A 22,192-nucleotide genomic window follows, 5' to 3' on the forward strand; every position below is an offset into this window, starting at 1 on the left:
GGAGTGATAAAAAAAACTCAATTTCAGATTTGCCCAGTCTTTCTCTGAGAACTCAGGTTCGGATAATTCTGTGATTTGTGTCCATCATCTTCAGTTACTGAGTAACCTTCCATACGATGATGGATGCAGGACCTCGCCATAGTAAAATTTGATTCTGTTGGGATTATGGCAATTATTTCTACTACAGACTTCCCTTGTCATTAATGGCCAAATATCAGTATTCCAGAACTTGGCTCTCCATTTCTGCTACTGGAGAAAACTGTTTTGATAATGCCTCTATCTTACTGATGCAGGTCCACTGCCTTCAAATGAAAAAGAGGGTTAAATTGACAGTGTAGTACATCTTTCTCAACTGGGTGTTTGCTTGTTCCATTACAGTGAAATTAACCTTCCCGTCTCTGTAACTTGCCTCTGATCTATAAAGTTTAAGAGCTTCCAAATCCTGCTACTAATGAGACGACAAATCTATGCTTTGCACAAGTAAATGGTCTGCCCATTTTTGGTGGTTTTGCAGGAAATGGCTCAGACCAATACATTTATCCACAAACATAATAGCCATGCCTCACTTGCATTAGAAATACACGATCCTAACCCCCCCCCCCCCCCCCTTATGGATACTCACCAACAGTCAAGCATGTAGTGATGCCAGTAAACTCAGCCAGGTGTTTTGTGACTGAATGCACCTGAATGCCGAGCTCTCGAGTTGGCACTAGAACTAGGACACGGGTCACAGGAGCCTGGCGTGGTTTGTAGATAAGGCGCTCAAGGACAGGCAAAATAAAAGCAGCGGTTTTACCTACGGACAAGAGAAAAGTTAATGGTTATTTCAAACATAGCCGTCAGCTACAAGTGTTCAGATTGCCTTAAAACATCAATAGCCGAGTTTCTCAGTCCCAGCATCAGGATCACGGCTGTAGAGTAGTGTAGCTACATTTATTTAGTGCTTCATATGTCTGAAGAGTTATGAAAGTCCATTCATGAATGGCTAGCAAGCTACTCTGTGGGAGAACTTGAATGCTAGAGTGGAGGGTCTGTCACATGACCAATATAGATATTTAGTCGTGAGTGAGACCCACAGTTGTGCTGTACTGCATTTCTGTCACCGCACCTTGGTATGTACCGAGATTTAAAAAATGATGCAAGAAGCTTCAGCATTAGGTGTGAGTGTATGAACAGACAGAACATGCCTTGGAATAGTGCAGCCTATGTGGGAAGTGTTTTTGTGTTATATATGATGAATTTGAAAGAGTGTGAGTCTCCCCTCCCTCTCACCCCCGGAAGAGAAGGATAAAAGTGTGAGAATAGACATGGCTGTGTGTGCCGCTACCTACCACATATAGTGAGGTCTATAATATATGACTTAACAAACGTTGAATACAGAACAGAAGAAAACTAATCAGAAATGTGATGTTCTATCCCCAATAGTATGATCACTTCAGTCCACCTAAGAGGAGTAACCCACATAAATGGACATTATGCAAAAAGCCATGCTATACAGGTTGAGGAGCCCTTCAAAAAGAGGCATGGATCAAATATAGGAATGGGCATTATACAAGAAGCCATAGTATATGTTCTGAGTTGTTCAGCTTGAAGCAGCAAAGAAGCAACCTTTATACAACCATATGTGCTTTGAGAAGTCCACAAGAGAGCGGCAGGGCACAATGCCATATAAACCCAGCCTTGGAATATGCACAGAGGCGATGACCCAGTAGTGGCAGTGAACAACCCTCACGAATTGGTGCCATACAACCAGCAAAGGTATATGCTTTACAGACCCGACATTTCCATTTCTTTCAGTTGCCTAAAGGTGGGCTCTCTCTTCCATCTATTGTTAGCTTTTTTATACACATCCGTTTCTTATATCTGCTGTCTCCTATCTCACATATTCTCATTCAAACGTGTAAGCTATACGTACCCTTGAATGTTACAGTTGGTGCACCACCGAAAGCAAGGAACATGGAAGAAAGTTGTTTGGGGAAATGGCCTAAGCTGGAAGTGCTCGCTAAACTTAATAAAACCACGACCCATTTTTTATAACGATAAACTTTCACCATCCACCTAGCTTTAATGGGCATGAGGCGGGGCAATTTTCTTATGTAACAACAGCAACTGTTTGTAAACGTCACAATCTTGACTACACCATTCGATTTCAGAATATTCACCAATATATTAAGCTGCCCATAGAAGTGGTAGAATGCAGACCACACTGCAGGCTGGGGCACTTTCCAGAGAGGTGTGCTGGTCTGTGGCATCTGTTCACTAAAATCGCAAAGCGTCTAAAAAGTATTGGCCATGATAGCAGAGCCTTTAGCAAATTTAAGAAACTTTTTCTGCAGCAGAGTATGGGGGTAAGGCCTCAAATCCATTTTTGTGTTAAAACCAGGTCCAGCTTTGCTTAATTTAAAGTTACATTAATTAAGGGTTCAGCATGGTCTAATTTTAATATAGACAAAGCAGCCAAGAACTAATGGAAGTCCTCTCAGGCATGAGTTTCGAAGTCTGTGTGCGTTTCATTTGAGTAATGCCTCCTTATAAATCATAAGGGATGACCACTGCACTAGTACAGAAGAAGTTTCAGCTGGTCAGATCTTGAATAGGCAACAACAAGCCACAGAAAAAGTCATACACAGAAGCAGGGGCTTCAAGAACCTTGGTGCATTGTACATCGGTCAACTGTCCTTGAATGCATTTGATCGGACTTCTAAATGTGCTAATTTGCTTGGATTGTTAGTTATGACGTAAACGGAGTGGTAGTTAATGAGCCTCCTTTAAGTTGAGTTACCAAACTATGGTAAATCTGTAAATCATTGAGCCATGTTAACAGGAGCACCACATGTAGAGGGTAAAGTACCATCTTCCAGCTTCAACAACACATGCTTGCTAAAATGGCACTGCAGTACATTTGAAGTAGCACTTGTGTGTTTGTGGGTGATTAGGCACTATATCTGTAGATAAGAAGCTGTGTTATGGATGCTCTAGCCTTGGTCAAGACCACTCTGAATTAGTGGTATGGATATTTATTTGATTTCATTTTATTTAATGGGGTATTTATAAAGCAAACCTTACTGCATGAGTAGCACAGCGCTCAACATAAAAGAACAGGTTGCAGGTAACAATCTACTAACGCAGGAACAGTCAGAGGTTGAAGAAGTTACTATAAGCAACTATCATAAGAAAGTAACATACAACAGTCGAAAGAATAGGACAAATAATACCCTGGTTTCAGGTGGAGGCTGAATAGATTCGTTTTTAGAGCCTGGTGAAATGGTAGGAAGTTTAAACGGAGTCGGAGTTCTTCCACATGGCTGATTCAAGCTGAGAGCTCGACAAGAGAACGCTTGGTTGCAGAATCGAATAAGCTAGAGACAGGAATAAGTAATTCAAAGTCCTAAAGACTGAGAGGCATGCACATTGTGCCAGGCTTCATTCACAATTTACTACAGAAACTTCATGGCATCTGGGATTCTAAACCAGTCCAGCCAAATAAGCCTATTATCTCTCACCTGTTCCAGTAGCTGCACACGCACAGATATCCTTTCCCATGAGTCCCACGGGAATGCACGCCTTCTGGATTGGGGTTGGATGTTTGAAGCTCATAGCTGTGATAGCCTGCATTTAGAATACAAAATATGCTCAGAGAAAAAGGTAAAGAACCTACAAAAGCAATGTTCCACTACCACTTTTCAGTCAGAGCTCCTTCATTCTCTTCCTGCCATGAGCTTTCAAACACTATATTAATAATACAACTGTGTCATCAAAAACAAATCTAGGCTCTGCAGGTGGGACGGAAAGTGCAATGTAAATAGCAGTATACAGTTCTAAGCAGCTTGTGCTTCAATCTGTTTGGTGTCCAGCCCTACGCGGTCACCGGTCTACTCCAGTGCAACCCCTGCCATTGTGATCAAGCAATTTCCTACAGTAAGCCGCTCAGTGCCCTGCACAAAGCTTCTGACCCTAAGGATTTTTCCTTAGCAGGTCCTCTACACTATTGATAGTCTTCAATCTGTCCTGCTTGCTTTCCTCAGACCAATCTCAAAATCATGTACCCTGAACGAGATCCTACATTTTCTTGGAAGCCCACAATCTCAGTAATTGAAACCCACTTGCTCTCTCATCAGCTTTTAAGATTTGTTTTCACAAACATCTTCACTCCTCTCCTATCTGTACTGGCACACACCATCACTCCCAGCAGGTAATTGCTCACACTCCCTCCACAACCTTAACGATATTGCATCCTCTCCCCAAAAGACAGTATTTCTAACATTCTGCCATGCAGACTGTGCTCGCTTTCTTACAGTCCACTCAGACTCTCACTCAGACAGCCGTCCAAGAAATCTTGCAGTAAATACCCCCAAAGATCCATGCCCACAGAAAGCGTAACCTCTCCCAATTGCTGCAGTCCCACTTTTTGACGCCATAGTACAACCTTAGTTGCTTTCTTCCAGACAGTTCTCCAACACTCCACATAGACAACCTTCCAACACTCTTGCCAGACACATACAGCTCTCGCTCCTCCATCGGACAGCCAACCCAGCCTCTACAAGCTCACCCATCAAACTGCCGTCCCACAGTCATTTCAGACTCACGCTTCGTCACAACAATGTGCTCTTTTGACCATACACACCTCCTGCACTACTTTCCTACCTTCCACCAGAGACATAATATACACTTTATCTCATTCTGCTGCCATGCACAATACCACAGGCCATGCTTCCACAACCAGAGTGTTTCAACTCCCCACCAGGTAGCACTTCTACACCCATCAGAAAGCTCCCCACACTCTCCACCCAACAGCAATTCCCCACCATCTTCCAGGCAGCCTTCAGATGCCATCGACCAGACCGCACTTTCACACCAACCAGAAAGCTAGCAGCCTCCAATTTACAGCACTCTCAAAATCTTCATCAGACAGTGCTCAATAGCACTTTCCGATGAGTAATACCACCGACCTCCTTACCTTTAGCAGAGGTCTTGAGAGGTTCATGTCCTGGAATGACAGACTGTCATCAAACCCGGATGCATCTTCAAAAAATCCTCCAGGTCCCTAAAGAAAGCAAAGAACGTGATGTTTGCAGACTAAAGTTCATATGCCTCTGCCTCACAAAGTATTTGTAGGACTGACACCTGTAAATTAGTTTTACAACATTCAGATGTCTATGGGATAATCACATCAAAACACAACCTTTACTGGATTAGTCCTAAATAAAAAATAAAATAGACAATTACAACCTCTCATTTATCTACAACTGCTGCAGATAGTTTTGAATGTAGTTGCTTTGCAGTATGCTGTAAAGAGTGACCAAACTATATGACAAGATTGGAAATGTATAAGGTTGTTCTGTGGTTTGTACTTCTGTGTTTACTCCCATTGCTTTGCTTCAGAACAAGACAGATACCAAGCTCATGTTGCACCACACATTACATACACTAGGGAAAGCTGGGCCCTAATTACGGGCTAGTGAGGTGCCATATAAATAGGTATGTGGTGCACTGTGTTTTAGATTCTTATAGTGATAGTCAGTCCTACCTCAAGGAAACATGTAAAAACACCTGCACTGCTATACTACCCTTTAGCTGCTACCAAAAGGCAATCTTTCCACCGTCTACCATGAAGGGGAACAGTCACCACCCACGATGCACGAAGATAGACTTTGAGTGTACCTCAAAGTTCATAACTGAAGGCCACACAACATCATAGAGCCTCCACAGTGACTGTGCGGAGTATCAGGTCCACTGTGCCTGAGGTCGTTGTAAGGCTAGTCAGGAAAAACAAACAGGGCAGTGCAGCTCATCTTTTTAAAGCTGGGTTTAGACTGCTGTCAATGCACAATTGTTTTATATTTTGAGGAACACAGATGTAATAAGGATCAACTGTTTAATATAGAGAGAAGCTGGGCTGAGTGGACAGATGCTAACAACCTTCAAGCATATGATAAGATAACAAAAACAAAGTACTATAATCATTATTAACAAATCAGAAAATGCAATAGGTCAATGAAGGAATGGTCTGTTGTGGTGCAAAATGGCTGCCCATTAAGTGAGCTCCATGCTCGCTAGATCACCACTGAATATATGCACCGTTGTGATAGGAAAGGAATAGTCAAGCCTTGTGTGAACTGAAGCACACTGATTCCAAAAGAGTGACCTACAGCCAGACCAACGACAGGGTGACATGCTTACAATCACACAATGACAGCCTGCAGGACCTACAACATGACCATTTGTCCCCACTTACAATTTAGCAAAGTCATATAGAGAATGGTCACTTTGCAAGTTCTACTCTGTCAGACATACAATGTGTGTGAAAACTGGGGCAGTAAAAAATGTCAGCAATATCCAGACTGGTGTGGCTAAAATATGAGACCGCCAGAGACACAGTAGAAGTGTGAGCGAACTACAGGTTAGCAACCCTGTAGCCAAGGAAAGCAAATGCTAGATTGAGAGTGGGAGACAGACAATGGCCTTCTTTGTTTCAGATGGTGAGAGTGGTGTGTATTTGGTTAAATGTATCTGCGTGCATGTGCACTCATATGTGTGAATTTATGGGTTGTGTGTGTATGGCACTGTGTCCCTCCTCAAATATATGGTCTCTTCTTGGAAGCCATTCTTGATGTCAGGGAACACCAAATGTAACTTATGCCCCCATTCTAAGGAGTTAGTTTCTGGCACAATAATGTCTATTATGTCAAAATGTTGGCACTGGCACACTAAAGGTAAAGTCTGACACATGTTTAGCATTCTTAGACTAATCACAGCAAAATGGCAGCTATCTTTGCAATAGTGTGATATGCTTGGTCCTAGTGTGACCATCTATTTCATAATCATGACCATTTTAAGAATCATGCCCCTGAAAGACATGATGTGGAGGTTCTTAGCATTATGGTGGGCAGCAATGACACAAATGTGGACCTGACATTAAGGTGAGAATCGTTGGCAAACCAAAGGCATATTTCATCGCTGGCTAGTGATTGTGAAACCTGGCAGGTGGGACAGAAACTGTCTATGTGATGCTTTAATACTATGGAAATCACAAGCTGAATTGTAAAGACCATGCATGAAATCTGGTTTCCAAGGCATAAATTGAGTTTTTGTTGAGAAAGACAAGATGACCTGTGAGTGAATTAACTTAAAATGGAAAAAGTATATTTGATATATTTATAACTTTTAGTATTTCCTTTGTGTCAGTGAGCACTTGCTGTTGCAGCGGTTATTTCATTAGTCGAGTGGAGGCATTTTATTATGCTAAAGCTTTTCCCGAGACTGCCAGTAATAAATCAGTCTTATTGGTTGGGGTTTGTGGTGTTCTACTATTTCGGATTTCAAATATCACCCAGACCAAATATTGAACCCAGAATACAGACTGCCACAACATCATTAATCTAAGTATATAGAGGTAAGTATCGTTTTTTTACATTCTTAACTATACATGTATATATATCTTTAAGGTACATCAATGTGGAGTTCAGACTAGTAAATCTATGCTTATGCATATGTGCCGTCATGATACTGTATTAGTCAATATTCTGCATATCACATTTTGGCATCACTCAATATAGTGACATACGTCTTGGTGGTCACTAGCAGTAATTGTGTAAAGGGTGGTCACTATTAGTCTCCGATGATTAGGACTCGACTGGTTTCTCAAAAATTGGGGGCCGTGGAAACCTAGATACATTAAACTGTATTATTAGATCAGAAATTAATTTGAAATTGTTGGGAGTGTTTATTATTTATTTTTGTTTTTAATACTTGCAAATACAGCATTCAAACAAAGATATGTAAATGAGGAACCCTTGAAAAGTTTGATAATGGAGGACCTACTCCCGTCAGCACGTGGTTTAATAATGCAATCTGGTTATCCCTGACCACCTTACTGAACAACTCCCTCAACACTATAACAGGCCATGGGCAAAATGGGAGAGGGCCTGGGTAAATAGGCGACCCTGACTGGTCACAAGCACTTAAGCACCTGAGAGATACAACTTGAGTTCCAAATAGGTCAATTCAAAATATTTTACAGGGAATACCATACTAGAATGCAGGCAAAGTTGTTTGGTAACTCTCCCGAGCAGCATGTCTTAAAAGTTGTGACAAATAAGGCAATTTTATCAAATACATTTTCTTAATTAATTTTAAATAAGGTACAAAAAGGTAAAGCCAAATACAAAGCGGTCATAAATCCGCTGAAAATAGAATACACTTTCAAGGGCTGTCTAACAAAGCAACCCAATTAGCACACCAACATCTCTTCCATCCCCTACTCCCAAAAAACAGGAGCAGGCCCAGTGTGGCAAGAGAAGAGACAAAGACAACAGCAATTCAGCCAACTACTGGGTTAAATCCATTTAGGTATACTATTTTACAAGAACACCGGAGTATGACTGGTTAAAGAGACAATGGAAATAGCAGTCTTCTCTGAATGGTTTGAGGTTATTGTAGTCATAAAAGCGAGAGAGCACTCAGTCTTGAGGTGAAAACACAGGTGCTCTAATTTGGTAAAATACTGTTTTAATGGAGCAGACCCGGTCAAAAAGTACGTTGAGTCTGGGTTACATTAAGCATTAGATGTTACAATGCAAATGTTTGCCACAATATGTTGAACCTAAGGGCAAATGGAGATTTTCTTTATCCTGAACAGAGCAATCAATAGCATCATTGCCTCCAATGTATGAGAGAGCAAAACTCAGTCATACCAGGAGCCCAGAATGACAACTGTGGGGTCTGCAGTAATGTGGAATCCCAAAACAGCATTGCTGTGACTGAGGACTTCCTTCCAAAGCATCTGGACAACAGCAAAGGACCACTGCATATGGAGAAATGTCCTTATGCCTTCCAGGCATTACCAGCACATTTCTGACGCTGTCCGAAAGAGATAATGTAAGCTTCCTGTTGTCATATCCCATTGGTATATCACCTTGTAGGACAATGGCTTGCAGGGAATACTTCTTTGTGCCCTAACATGTCGGACTAAAGCGAAGTCCATACCTCATCAGTGACTGCCCTGTGTAGACTTTTTTACTAGCTATCCTGGTACGACCACTTCTTCATTTAACTACTCGCTTCAAAGTTCTGTACAAGTTGAAAATAAGGTCATTGGAGCCTGATTAGCTTTTAAAAGTGGCTTGATATCTTGGCGCCTCTTTTTGCATTACGGGGATGCAGGACACAGCGTCTGAGCTGGGGTTATTGGAACCTTGTCAGTTTCTTGGATAGCATACTCTGTTTTGCACTGAAGGAAAGATTTAATCCGACCCTGAAGGAATAGGTTTGTAAGAAATATGTAGCCTCATTTTCCCACTGCTGAAAACGGTCTGCTTCCAGAGCTGGGGTGAAGTAGGGGTTGCAATGGATAGGATGTGCGAGGAAGGGAAGAAGGTCAGGCCTCCTTTCTCAGCTGTTTCATCTCATACCTCTAGGATCGTTTTTAAGAGTTTCAAATGTAATGTGCCCTTTTCAGTCAAGCTTAATCGCACAACGTGTATCCCACCACCGTCCAACTTTAGAGCAGCAACTCCAGGTGGGCCTCGGGTCTTTTACTCGGATGGATGCTGTGAGGCACTTATATTCAGAAGAATGCACTCTTTTACTCCTTCTCCTAGTCTGGCTAGGGACAGCCTCAAGAAACCCGAGCTTGCCCAGTGAAATGCTTGCGCCGCATCTCCACTGGCCTCGCTCATTTCCCCCTGTAGAGGTCTGAAGGGCACACATTGCTTTGGTTGTTTCTGAGACCTCCTGAGTCTCAAACATCTCATCGACTGTGGGCTCAAAAGACGCTCCCCATCGGAGGGCACACTGAGTAGATGTTGTTCCACTTCTCACCTGAAGTCAGAAATTCAGAGCCAAGCATGACCCTGCAAGAGGATACTGGTGTTTATATCCTGTGAGGCAGTGCCCGGAGCATCCATTGGACATCCTATATTTGCACCGGAAATTACCTTGCCCGTGGCTGTCAGTTCCTGGTCTCTTTTACTAAGGGCCTCAGGGGGGTGTTTTTTGAGCTCCTCTATTTCCTCCCACTGGGAGGGTAATATTTGGAGAGCAAGCCAACCGAGTTGCCATTTCATCAATGTGTAGAGGAGCTGCCAATCAAATGTCCTAACCCGATGGCGGATGAAAACAATTCGAGGTAGAGTCTTAGTCCTGGTGTGCTAAGGACCGAGGGCAGTCACAACAAGTCTTGGGTCACAAAAACAACTTAGAAGAAAAACAACTTGGAAACATCCAGGCCCAACAGATGACAGGAGTATGCAGAGCATGTGTATCTACAGCTATACATGCTACAAACATTATGGTCCTCACTAGTCTCCTCACTTTTCACGATATAGTCTCTTTTTTATTTATTTTAGTGCACCAACCCAGTGTCGCTCTCAAACACAATGGTAAAGAAATGTGCACTTTCTATTGTCAAACAGGGATATGCAAACATCAGCTTGAATTGTAGTGCGTCATACAGCCAGCGAGTTTCAGACGGAACATCTTCTGTCATCATACTTGCATCCTCCTTACTATTGAACAACTTAAAACTCTATACCTCCCACTGAACCATCTTCTGCCTCCCTAACTTATCTCCCAAACTCGCTTGTACGATTCCCTCATTCCATGCATTTTACTGCACCATCCCTATATCTCGGTTTCACACTATGCCAAGTTTATTCTTACCTCTGGGAGCACATCAGGCACAATCTCACCATCTCTACCCACAATGATCATCCACATTACCATTCCCAAACGCCTCCACCCTCAATGTTTCAAGTATTTCAATTTTGAAGTGATAAGCAACAATTTCGTACTTACCTCTGCGCCTGCCTTCTTCTTCCTCTTCCGCTCCTTTACTTTTAGAGTGTCTGTAACCATAGGAACAAGGAGAAGAAAAAATAAGGGTGGGCTAGTTCAAACTAAAAAGGAAAGCAGAGAAGCAGTGCTAAAGACAGACTCCTTCACATAGAGAAAGGACAGAGAAGAGCTCAAAGGAGAGGTTTATCATTAAAAATGAGAAATAAAGGAGAAGGGAATGCAGTATGTGCCTCAAGAGACAAGTAAGTAATTTGCACAGGCGGAGGTAGGAGAGAAATACACAGAATTGAGGCATTGGAAAAGTTGAAAGAAAAAGAGATAGGAGCTGAATGAGATCATAAAGGTACAGGTGGATAGGCAAAGAAATGCAGAAAGTGGATTTCATAGGCTCAGCGTAAGGCTGCAACAGAACAAGACAGGGGGAAGAGACTTGCTTAGGAGAGAGCCCATGTACTTACTCCAAGTGGAGAGAGATTGGTTGTGATGAGCTGTCAGTCAACAAGGTACCAGAGCGTGTGCAATTTGAGAGGAATGTGGATGTTTCAGCATCACTCATGACACAACCTGGTCATACTGAGCCTCATTTTCTGTCGTTATCTACTACCACACTATCCTGTTTAATTGCATTTTGAACTCTTTAGTTACTTTTGGTCTCATGGTTTCAATGTAATGGAGTCCCCAGACAAAGTATGATGGGCTAACTGGCTGGTAAACTGTGAGGCCAAAGAACCCAGGTAACAGGGTGATTTTTGTGGAGGGGTGAACCGAAGGTCATGTGGAAGCAGGGGACAGTGGAGTGCACATCATTGGGCCACGATCAGATGATCCAGGGAGACAATGATAAAGACGGTGGGGAAAAAACTGCTAAGAGCATCTGGCTAATGACCACAATTTAAGTCATGCGTCATTATCAGTTGATATGGACCACATTTGATCATGCTGACCTTCCATATATTACAGAAACCTGATCTTACTTCAATTTTGACAATGTTGTAGTAGGTCTAGTCCTGTTCCACACTGCCTTCATTACGTTGCAACGAATACCGAAAAAGCATCTTTGAAAAGATGAAAATGTATTCATGCCATTTCACAATAGGATGTGCATTCTATCCACATTAGGGCTGCTGAGATGCAAGATTCTATTTAAGATCTTGGTGGTGTAGTAAATTAAAACAGTACAGTCGAGTAGAGGGATCTCAACACATGGGAGGACGTTCCATGAGTGGTTCACATTCCACATTCTGGAAACCAGAACCCCCAATATTTGTCATACTCGCACCTTACTTCATGGTTATCAGTTTGGGAGATAACTAACTACCCATCCAAAGGCCGGTCATTTTGTGATTCTGATGGAACTCACAGGTCTGCCCCGGCCCTAAAGGCGACTTAAAATTGTGAAATCAACGGAAGAATCTCATACAATCAACCTTGCCCTAACAAGGGCCCCCCAGCGCCCAAAGCAATTGGGACTCCAGACTTGAGAAGATTGGCATAAACAGCTACATAATCAACTATCCGACCAACCTCTCCAAAAACACGACTAAATCTATGAAACATAGACTGCTCAAAGCCGATCCTGAAACCCTTATCTCTGACCCATACTTTTGTCCAAAAAAAAGGAACCATTACTAATGACCTGATCTTCTATAGGAAAAGAAGAGCGCAATGGAGAACGGCATTCCAAGCTTTACTCAGAATCGCGTCGGTTAAGAAAGTTCCTCACAGTATAAGACTCTTAGTTGTGTCATCACCCACTTTCAGTGCTAATGCTACCATATCCCTATACAACAATGGGAATATCCTAATTCAAACTTCTAATCGGAACCTGAGCATATTTGATGACAGATTCTCCTTCATTAAAAAATCACTTGACACTCCAAATCACTCTAGGAACGTCCTTCCTCTAACTTTGCCACAGGACCGTCTTGATCTCTCGCTAAGTTGCCACAACCACCTATTGATCACCCCGACTACACTCAATAACACAAATAGGGCCCCAGCTCCGCCAAATCTGGGCTCCAAAGACTCACCCACTGTCTCCCTAAGACACGGACCTGAACATAGCCACTCCCTTAATGCTGGAGCAAAAGATATCCCGAGCTCCGATCACCACCACTTCATCTCCGCCACTCCTGGCTCTCTCCTACTCAAACCCCCTCCCCACAGCAGCCCCTCCCTCCTGACTCTTCCCCACATAATTTCCTCCCTCCTGACTCTTCCGTACATAATTCCCTCTTTACACAGCAGGCTCGCCCACACTCCTCCCTGACTGCTTCTCCCCTGCAACACCAAAAGACCCCACTCACTCTCTAACCCTCAAACCCTTCGCCCCCCCCCCCAAACCACAGCCTCCTGCCTACTCTAGCGCTACATTACCGTGCTCTCCAGCACAGCAGAGACAGAAATCCTCCGCAAGAGATGCCCCCCCCCCCCCCCTTCATTGTCCCCTTTCCAGGGACCAGTCTACCTCCACCCTAGCGTACAACCCTCCTTCTCTCCTCCACAAGAACTATGAACCACAGTCTGATCTTGCATCTAAGCTCAAAGAAATTAACAAAGAACTTCTAAAACTCAAAGCTGGCATTCAAAATCTTAACATCACCTCAGTCCTGGCCCTTGACCTCGCCTCCAACAAGACTACGCAGGGGTCCCAGCTCATGATCAAGCCTCACCCCTATAGACCATCTCCTTCCCCCAGTGTACCGAGTGACGCAGGGCAGAAACCCCCAAGCCAAGACTGGATATCCACTACCTACGCCAACGCTCAATCTAGACCTGCCAGTTCAAAAATCATTTATCTGAATCAGATATTCTCTCCCTCCTCCAAGCCTACAACTCCTCACTTATAGGCATCTCCGACCCCACTGGAACGGCACAAACCGCCCCTACAATGGCGCCTGGATCAACTAATCCCAAACATGGCAAAACGATGGCTATACAAAGCGTCACCCCCAACCCACATAGAGCTCCCAGCCTCAACGCCAATGCCTTAAACATTAATAACCTCATGCAGAACCCCATCACACAGCCCCCGCTCACTGACCACAAACCACACCTGAAATGCATGTTACTCAACTGTAGATCAGCTGTGAAACATGCCACGGACCTTGCCGATCTCATCCTCGCCCAGGATCTAGACCTCCTTATCCTCACCGAAACTTGGCTCACCGACTCCTCAGGTCCCACCCTTGACATTCTAGTCCCTTCAAGCCACAACACTATCAGACTCGATTGTGTTAAGAAAACGGGTGGTGGCATAGCCTGTATCTACAACAACTCTCTCTCAGCAAAACAGTCCCCTTCGGCTAATCTCTCATCCTGTAAATATTTATCCATAGAGATCACTAGCAAACATAGGCCCTTATGCAGCCTGCACATCTTCTATCACCCTCCAGGTGACAACCTCCCTCTAATTGAACGAACTATGAAAGCCATCTCCTCCAATCAGGGACGACACTGCTCCCAGATCTTCCTTGGTGGCTTCAATCTCCACTGGAATGATCCACATGACAAGGCGGTAAACAGTCTCAAAAACTTCCTAACTAACCTCTGCCTGACTCAATTCTGTGACAAACCCACGCACAATTTAGGATCGACCCTCGATCTAATCGTCTCAAATCCCAACTCCATACAGCTCGAATCTATCCTCCCCTGTGGCTGGTCTAACCATCAGCTGATCACCTTCTGTACCCTAGAAAATTGGAACCCCAAAAGATCTCAACCAGTAAAACAAAAACACTGGAAAAGAACGCTCCAAAATTCAAACGTTAATGAGCTTATAGAGCGCTGCAATATCTCCCTACCGCAGCCTCCAAACATGGCTGACGTGCATGACCTCACGAAGCACTTTAACAACTCCAAGTTGTCCGTCCTGAATGAAACTGCACCCCCTTAAACTAAAAACGAAAGCCATCAAAGACTCCAAACCTTGGTTCAACGACAGCCTTAATGCTGTCAGACGCAGCATGAGACTGGCAGAACGCGCTTGGAGATCCGCTCCATCCATTGATCTACTATAAATCCTAAGACTAAAAAGGAGTAGATCCAACAAACTCATCAGAAAGGTGAAAGCTACCTTCTTCAAATCACAACTGGACAAAGCCAAAAATCGCCCGAAAAGGTTGTTTGAGCTGATTAAGTCACAATCCAATACCACTCCTACTCAATCCCGTCTCATCTCCTGCCCTCAGCCTAACTGCAATGACTTTGCCGACTTCTTCCTGAAAAGGCGAGCAGGATCAAATCAGCTCCAAAGTCTGCCCTGATGGCTCTCTCACCCTCTCTTGACTTCTCCTTACACTCGTCCCCTCCTATTCCGCCCTTTCACTCCACTAAAAACCGTGCATCTTGGAGTCTATTCACACCCATCAACGACACTGCCATCTTCAGCATCCTCTCAACCCTGAAACCGTCAAATCACTTCAATGATCCCCTCCCATCCAACTTCTTTAAAGAAATGATAGGATCACTGGTCCCACTCTGGTCCAAGATCATCAATGCGTCTCTCCTGCAAGGTGTGATCCCTGACTGCCTAAAGGAGGGCCTAGTTCTCCCCATTGTCAAAAAACCCACAGCAGACCCTGAAGACTTGAATAACTATTGGCCAATCACAAACATCCCCAATACCTTGGCAAAACTACTTGAGAAATGTGTACACGAACAACTGCACAAACACATTGAGCAATTTCAACTGCTTGACCAATTCCAATTGGGCTTCCGTCCTGGCCACAGCACTGAAACTGCCATCACTCATATAGTAGATGAGGCGCTCACCCTGCTTGACCAGAACGAGTCTTGCCTACTCATACTACTTGATCTCTCATCAGCATTTGACACTGTCAAACATGACAATCCACTAAGCCTATTGGAATGTAGGATGAGGCTCTCAGGCACTGTTCTAAAATGGTTTGCCTCTTTTCTCAACAATAGAACTCAGAGAATCTAATCTAATCAATCATTTTCCAACTCCAGTCCCTGCTCACTCTGTGCCCCCCAGGGATCCTCGCTCTCCCCCACGCTCTTCAACCTCTTCATGGAACCACTCACTGTTATCCTCAAAGACTCATACATCCAATATCACATATATGCGGACAACACCCATCTGTACATGAAAATCGCCTCCCCTAAAGATATCAAGTCATTCAACGGAACCCTGCACAAAACTCTTAATTGGCTAACATCTAACCACCTCAAACTAAACGCCCTTAAAACAGAATTCCTCCTCATTTCTCCTGCTAAGCAAGCCACGATTGTTGAGAAATATCTTTAAAACCTCTCAACTCTGAACTTGCCACCTCACATCATTGGTTCCATGAAATCACCAGGAATTGTGCTCGATAAGAACCTAAACATGCAGTATCACATCAGAGCATCTACCAAAGGAGCTAACTACCAACTGAGCATCCTAAGAAAACTCAAACCCTACCTTCCCCAAGATGACTTTAAATCTGCGGTGCAAGTACTAGTCATCTCCAGACTAGAATACGGCAGTGCTACTCTATGCGGTTTTCCGAAACTCAGCTTAGCCCCCATTAGTGCATCGCTAAATGCTGCGACTAGACTCATCACTGGCTCTAGGAAAACCAACCACATCTCGCTGGACCTGAAATCGCTCAACTGGCTTCTGTTTGACTCAAGGATCCAGTTAAAAATTGCATGTATGACTCATAGAGCGATACACTACAACACTCCCCTTTACTTGGCAAATAAGCTCGTACTATCGGGATTCTCCCGGCCCTCTAGGAGCACCAGCACACTTCTGCTCAAACCGAAGAAATAAAAAAAAAAAGAAAACCTACAATCGTACATTCTCTGGAATTGCCTCGATAATATGGAACTGCCTACCTGTGGAAACAAGACTGATTCCCTCAACATTTGCCTTCAAATGAGAGGTGAAAGCCTTACTGTTGAACACTGCGCTGAACTACAAATTTCACTCCTCTTGTCTCCCATCTTGTTTTGCTGCTTAATACGCTACGGGGCATATGCTTGATCTCAGTGTGCCTGCCAATATATTATTGTGTTCTTGATATATATTTTTGTGCTTTTTCTCCCATGGCTATTTACCTAGGTCTTCCTCATCTCGTATATGTAAAGCGCTCCGATACCCGCTTGGGTCATGTTCGCACTATACACAACTTTAAAAATAAAATAAGGTTTGGAAGGACTAGTCAAATCATAATCTCCACATGGGCTATTGGTGGAGATGATAAAGATTTTCTATATTTCATGAATTACAGGAAACCTAGAACGCAGAGCCTGTATTAACCCCCAAGGCTGAAAAGAGCATTGTAGGATGAACTCTATACCTGCTTTCGTCAACACGCTCTCATCTGCGGATGAAAATTCAGATTCAGAATCATCGTCCTCGTCATCTGCTGCCTCTTCATCTGCTGCCACTTCTTCCTCCTCATCTTCTTCTTCCATGCCACTTTCAGCCTCCTCTCTTTCTTCTTCTTCTTCTTCCTCCTCCTCACTCTTTACTTCTTGCTCTTCGTCATCACCTCCGCTCTTTACAAGCTTGGCCTCTTTAGATGACTTTTCCTGGAAAAGACCGCAGATATGTAAAATTATAACACCAGGGGGTCAGTGACAAAGCCACATGGTCCCAAACTGGAGGGCATCCATACATGAAGGGATTTCAAATGCTTCAAAGCTCCTTTAACTTGTGCTGCAACATCAAGCGCTTCCCTGCTGACTGAATCTCTAAACTTCTCCTCGATCCACAGACATCCTTATGAAATCTAAGTCCACCTTAAACCGGAGCCACTTGTACTGATAAACAGATGCCTCCATGTACATTCACCCACTATATCTAATAATTCAGCCCCCTTCTTATACCGCAGCAATCCGGTGCCTGGCAATCCCTGATAAAATACAAATTCAGAGCCCCATGCTGCCTTCTGGTTCCTGCACCCATGAAACCCCTGCTTGGACAAACTACCATCATCCTGTGCACCAATGCCCTTTGGTGCATGAGCCCAACTCTTTTATACCACAGTTCAGTGCCAGCTACCCTTTATTGCTGGAATCTCAAATGCTTGCACCAGCTGCTGCTTCCCTGAAGGTACTGAGGGGTCAATACCCTAATGCTTTAATTCAGTGATACTTAATCCAGTGACAATCTATTTCTCGACATTCAGTGACCCCCATATTCTACTACTAAGCAGTGGTACCAAAACACCGGTGGCAGGTCATTGTTGTGAAGCCTCTTGCTACCCTTCAGTGTCATCACATTATTCACTCAAAAACACCACAGTTACCTTTGTCCCTTTAAAGATATCTGGCAGGTACGTTCAGTTTCCTCACCTGATTTTTTCTTTTCTTTCGCACAGTTTCAATTTTTTCATCCAGTGTTGTTGCTGCTGCTCTCTGCATAGGAAAAAATATATATAGTTGAGCTACATATACGACATTCTGCAACTAAGAGGCTGTCTGCTTTAGACAGAATCTTTAGAGTGATAAACGGGAAGTTGTACTCCCACCTAACTCTGTCCCTTCAAGTGCACCGAATGAACAGAATCCACCCGATTCATGGTCTCAGAGAGGCTGGTCAACATGTGTATTGAACCCCATAAAAACCAAAAACATTTACAAAAAACTGAAAGCCTGGACATCTAAATCAGGAGGAATCTTTGCAAGCACACACGAGGAAGCAGTGTATGTGTACCCAGGAATGTCCTAGGCAGCAATACCGGTAAGTTTCATGATGTTAACTTTCTCAAAGTGTTATGTATATAAAACAAAGGCAACCCTACTCACAAGGTACCATGGCAATTAACACACATTAAAGAGACAGCGGTTCATGTGGACAATGTACAGGATACTTAATATTTTTGGTGCACAATGGCAGTTACCATTGGTATACGGATGTCAGAGAAGAAGACCAATCACACAGAATGCAGTACACAGGCCAATAATGTTAGTGCAAATAGTATATTTACATTGTAGTACTGTAGAAACAAAAGTGCTCGGTGTCCCAAGTGAACTAGAAGCTATATTACCAGAGTGACAATTTATAACATATATTAAAGTTTTGCAATCAACAAAAACGACCATTTGTTCAATACATAGTCATTGTTCCTAGCCTTCAACCACATTTGTTTCAATTGGTTCATTTAGATATGTGTCAAAAACCTTTCGACCCAAACTCCAGTAAGGGGTCTCACCAGGACCTACCAGTGAGAAACATCTGAAATTAGATGGATAATAAATTGTCCGAAAGTTGTGCACCCGACTCCTGTAAGTGAAAACAAACAAGGTGAATACTCACATGAGGCCCAGCCGGGCACCCAGTGAGGGGAAGCCTGACCATTTCTACGGCGTGTTTAGCAATTGTACACTGGCAAAAAGTTGATAATTGTAGGAGCACTAATGAAGGCTCCTCTTCACATCACACCAAATGGATACTTTAATGGGTCATCTTTTGCATCAAAGGAAAAGAGCTGCAATTAGTCAGCTTCTTCCTGTAGTAGTGTAAGGCATCTACTATTCACGTCGCTGGGAGGGCCTCAGAGGTCAGCCTCTCATTTGGCCTAACTTAACAAGGCACAGTTACAGACGATATGTTTCTTGGAAAGCGGTGTCAACCATATGATGGGCAGCCAACAGCAAATAACATTGTATTGCTATTATAGAAACAGAAATGATTAAACTTAAGTTGAACCATCAAGGGCAGAGTGAGTAGAGGGAGTGGCCAAAATGTGTAAAAGAGCACCCTCCTCCCTGCTGTTTAAAAAATAAAAGAGGGCTCAAATTGACCATAGTGAACTGTATAGGAGGGTGCAAAAACAAAGAAGGACATGCAGGAACAGTTTGACCCTAGAGAACTGAGACCGATTCATAAATAGACCTGTGCACAATATATACTGAAGTGTAGGCTGAAATAGATCACTAATGCAGTTCCCAAAAGAGTAACTCAACCTCATGAGCAGTTTTTAACCTGGCAGGCCCTTTAGATACCATGTGATCACTGTAAAAAGCTAGTATCAAACAACAATTTTTATTAAAGATATTAAAAGCTGCTGTATTTTCCATTTAACCCATGCTTTCTTTTTAACTGGAAATTCACATAAACAAGCATTTGCAATGCAATAGGTCTCGCAGTTACGCGAGTTTAAGCTATTGGCATTGTAAATAACAATGACTTTTATTTATGTTTTTAAAAAGAAAACAAAAACAAAAGGCATTGTTATTTGCAATGTCAATAGCTCAAACTTGCGCCAATGCGAGACATATTGCATTGCAAATGCTTATTTTTTGGGGGGTGGGTATGCAATCCATGAGAGTGCATGTGTTTTCCAGTGGTCTCCCTCGTGTGAGCAAAACACGGTTAATAAGAAAAAAAAAAAAGCTCTCAATTTTGTAGGCACGCACGCCCGTACAAAATGAAGCCATGACTGCCGCATCATAGCACCTTTTTTGTTTTCTTTAGCATCGGGGATACAGTTCACCATGGCTAAACACCATTGGCAAACCTGCTGGGTCCCAAGGTGAGCCTTATTGCCAGCACTTTGGCAATATTTATAGTAACAAGAATCTAGTAGAAGCCGCGGGACACACAGTTCCCGGACTAGTTAGTTTCCCTCTCCATCTTTGAACAGATGAGGTCTATAAAGCCATCATTTCAACATCGGGGGTCCTGATGGGGTACCAGCTGACCTTTACAAGGCAGACCCCGAAGTCTGGGCCAAGATTTTAACACGTTTTTAATGCCGCATGTGCTTACGGCTCCCCCCCCTCCCCGTCATGGGCAAAGGCAGTCATTGTCCCTATTTTTTTTACAAGCATTTGCAATGCAATCGGTCTCGCATTTACGCGAGTTTAAGCTATTGGCATTGTAAATAACAATCCCTTTTATTTATTTATTTTAAAACCAAAACATAAATATAAGGCATTGTCATTTACAATGCCAATAGCTCAAACTCAAATAAATGCAAGACCTATTGCATTACACACAACCTACTCCTCAGGGACCGACTCCAAAATGTGTTCCAACGGATATCTCACTGCCAAAATACATCAGCAAGTTTCCCGCTCCCTGCTGACATCAGCTGTGATGGTATAGTTTCCCAAATCCAAGGAAAAGTACGGACCCAGAAGAGACAGTGAAATTACGGAAAATGAAAGGACGCAAGCACTGTGTTTTACCGTCCCGCTATGTACCGATTACACACAATCTACTCCTCAGGGACCGACTCCAAAATGTAGAAGGTGCGCGCATGCCGCTAGCCAGTGCGCGTGAAGTGTAAATAGACCCTGAAGCATGTTATATCCAATTTATAAAATTCCCAAACGCACTCACACAAAAAAAAGTACTATCGTTTTTAAAAAAAATAATGTGGTTTTGGTCAATACGTTTTCAATTTTGGTTAAAATAACTTCGAGTTCACCTTTATTTTGTAACTGTGCTGATAGATTATAATCTATTGACATTTGTTTAGGGAAAAAACTCAGACCGAACGTCTGGTTTAGTGTGAAGTGTTAGCATGTGTTTGCAAGTTGGGAAAGGAAACCAGGACAAGCTAATTAAGTGCTTTGAGCCTTGCAGTTAAGATTGTAATCTCTTGGCTCGCAGCATCTGTGAGATGCAACTGAACAACCAGCAGGATGATAAACTCCTAAAAAAAATATAGGTTACTGCTAAAGTAAGGGTTAAAAAGACAACATCCCCATCGCATTCGCATATTTTTAAATGCACGCTAAATGTAATTACCTTTTTAAAGTTGAGAAAAAAGAATACTTCATGTTTTCCCAAATCCAACGAAAAGCACGGACCCAAGAGAGTCCGTGACGCTCATTGCTGACATCAGCTGTGATGGTGTAGTTTCCCAAATCCAACAAAAAGTAGGAACCCAGGAAAGTCCATGAAATAACAGAAAATAAAAGGAAGCAAGCACTGTGCTTTACCGTCACGCTGTTTTGTTCTGTGCCTGCAGAATAAAGTTAAGTATTTGTGACGCCTGCAAAATGAAGTAAGCATTTGGCCACCATAATAATGACTTAGTCTCCCTGTGCCTGAATGTGTTCTTGTGTAACGTAATCCGTGCTCATTTAAAGCACTCCAATACCTACCGCACGAGTTTGAGCTGTATAAACCTGCATTAAAAAAAAAGCACTCAAACAAAACAAAACTGCACACGCATCAAAAACCAGCCGTGTTACATGAAAGCTGCTGGCTGGTGTTTCCCCAAATTCAACAAAAATTACGGACCAGGAGAGTCCGTGAAATAATAGAAAATAAAAGGAGGCAAGCACTATGCTTTACCGTCCCGCTATGTACCGATTACAGTTAGAGGTGTGGTCCCAGGAGAGTCCGTGAAATGAAGGAAAATAAAAGGAAGCAAGCACTGTGCTTTACCGTCCCGCTGTTTTGTTCTTTGCCGCCTGCAAAATAAAC

The 22,192-nt window shown here is 43.1% G+C and overlaps 1 protein-coding gene across 1 annotated transcript in view; it reads right to left on the reverse strand.

Moving 5' to 3' along the window:
• The window catches only part of DDX27 (DEAD-box helicase 27), a 168,026-nt gene that overhangs the window by 101,496 nt on the left and 44,338 nt on the right, over positions 1-22,192 (reverse strand). Inside the window, exons 3-8 of the mRNA XM_085619398.1 lie at positions 18,103-18,165; positions 17,103-17,337; positions 10,795-10,844; positions 4,958-5,044; positions 3,504-3,609; positions 623-796 (exon numbers count right to left, since the gene is read on the reverse strand). Coding sequence (XP_085475524.1) covers positions 623-796; positions 3,504-3,609; positions 4,958-5,044; positions 10,795-10,844; positions 17,103-17,337; positions 18,103-18,165 — 715 coding nt within the window. The remainder of the gene's footprint in view (positions 1-622; positions 797-3,503; positions 3,610-4,957; positions 5,045-10,794; positions 10,845-17,102; positions 17,338-18,102; positions 18,166-22,192) is intronic.

This window comes from Triturus cristatus, chromosome 7, assembly GCF_964204655.1.
Source record: "Triturus cristatus chromosome 7, aTriCri1.1, whole genome shotgun sequence".
NCBI lineage: Eukaryota > Metazoa > Chordata > Amphibia > Caudata > Salamandridae > Triturus > Triturus cristatus.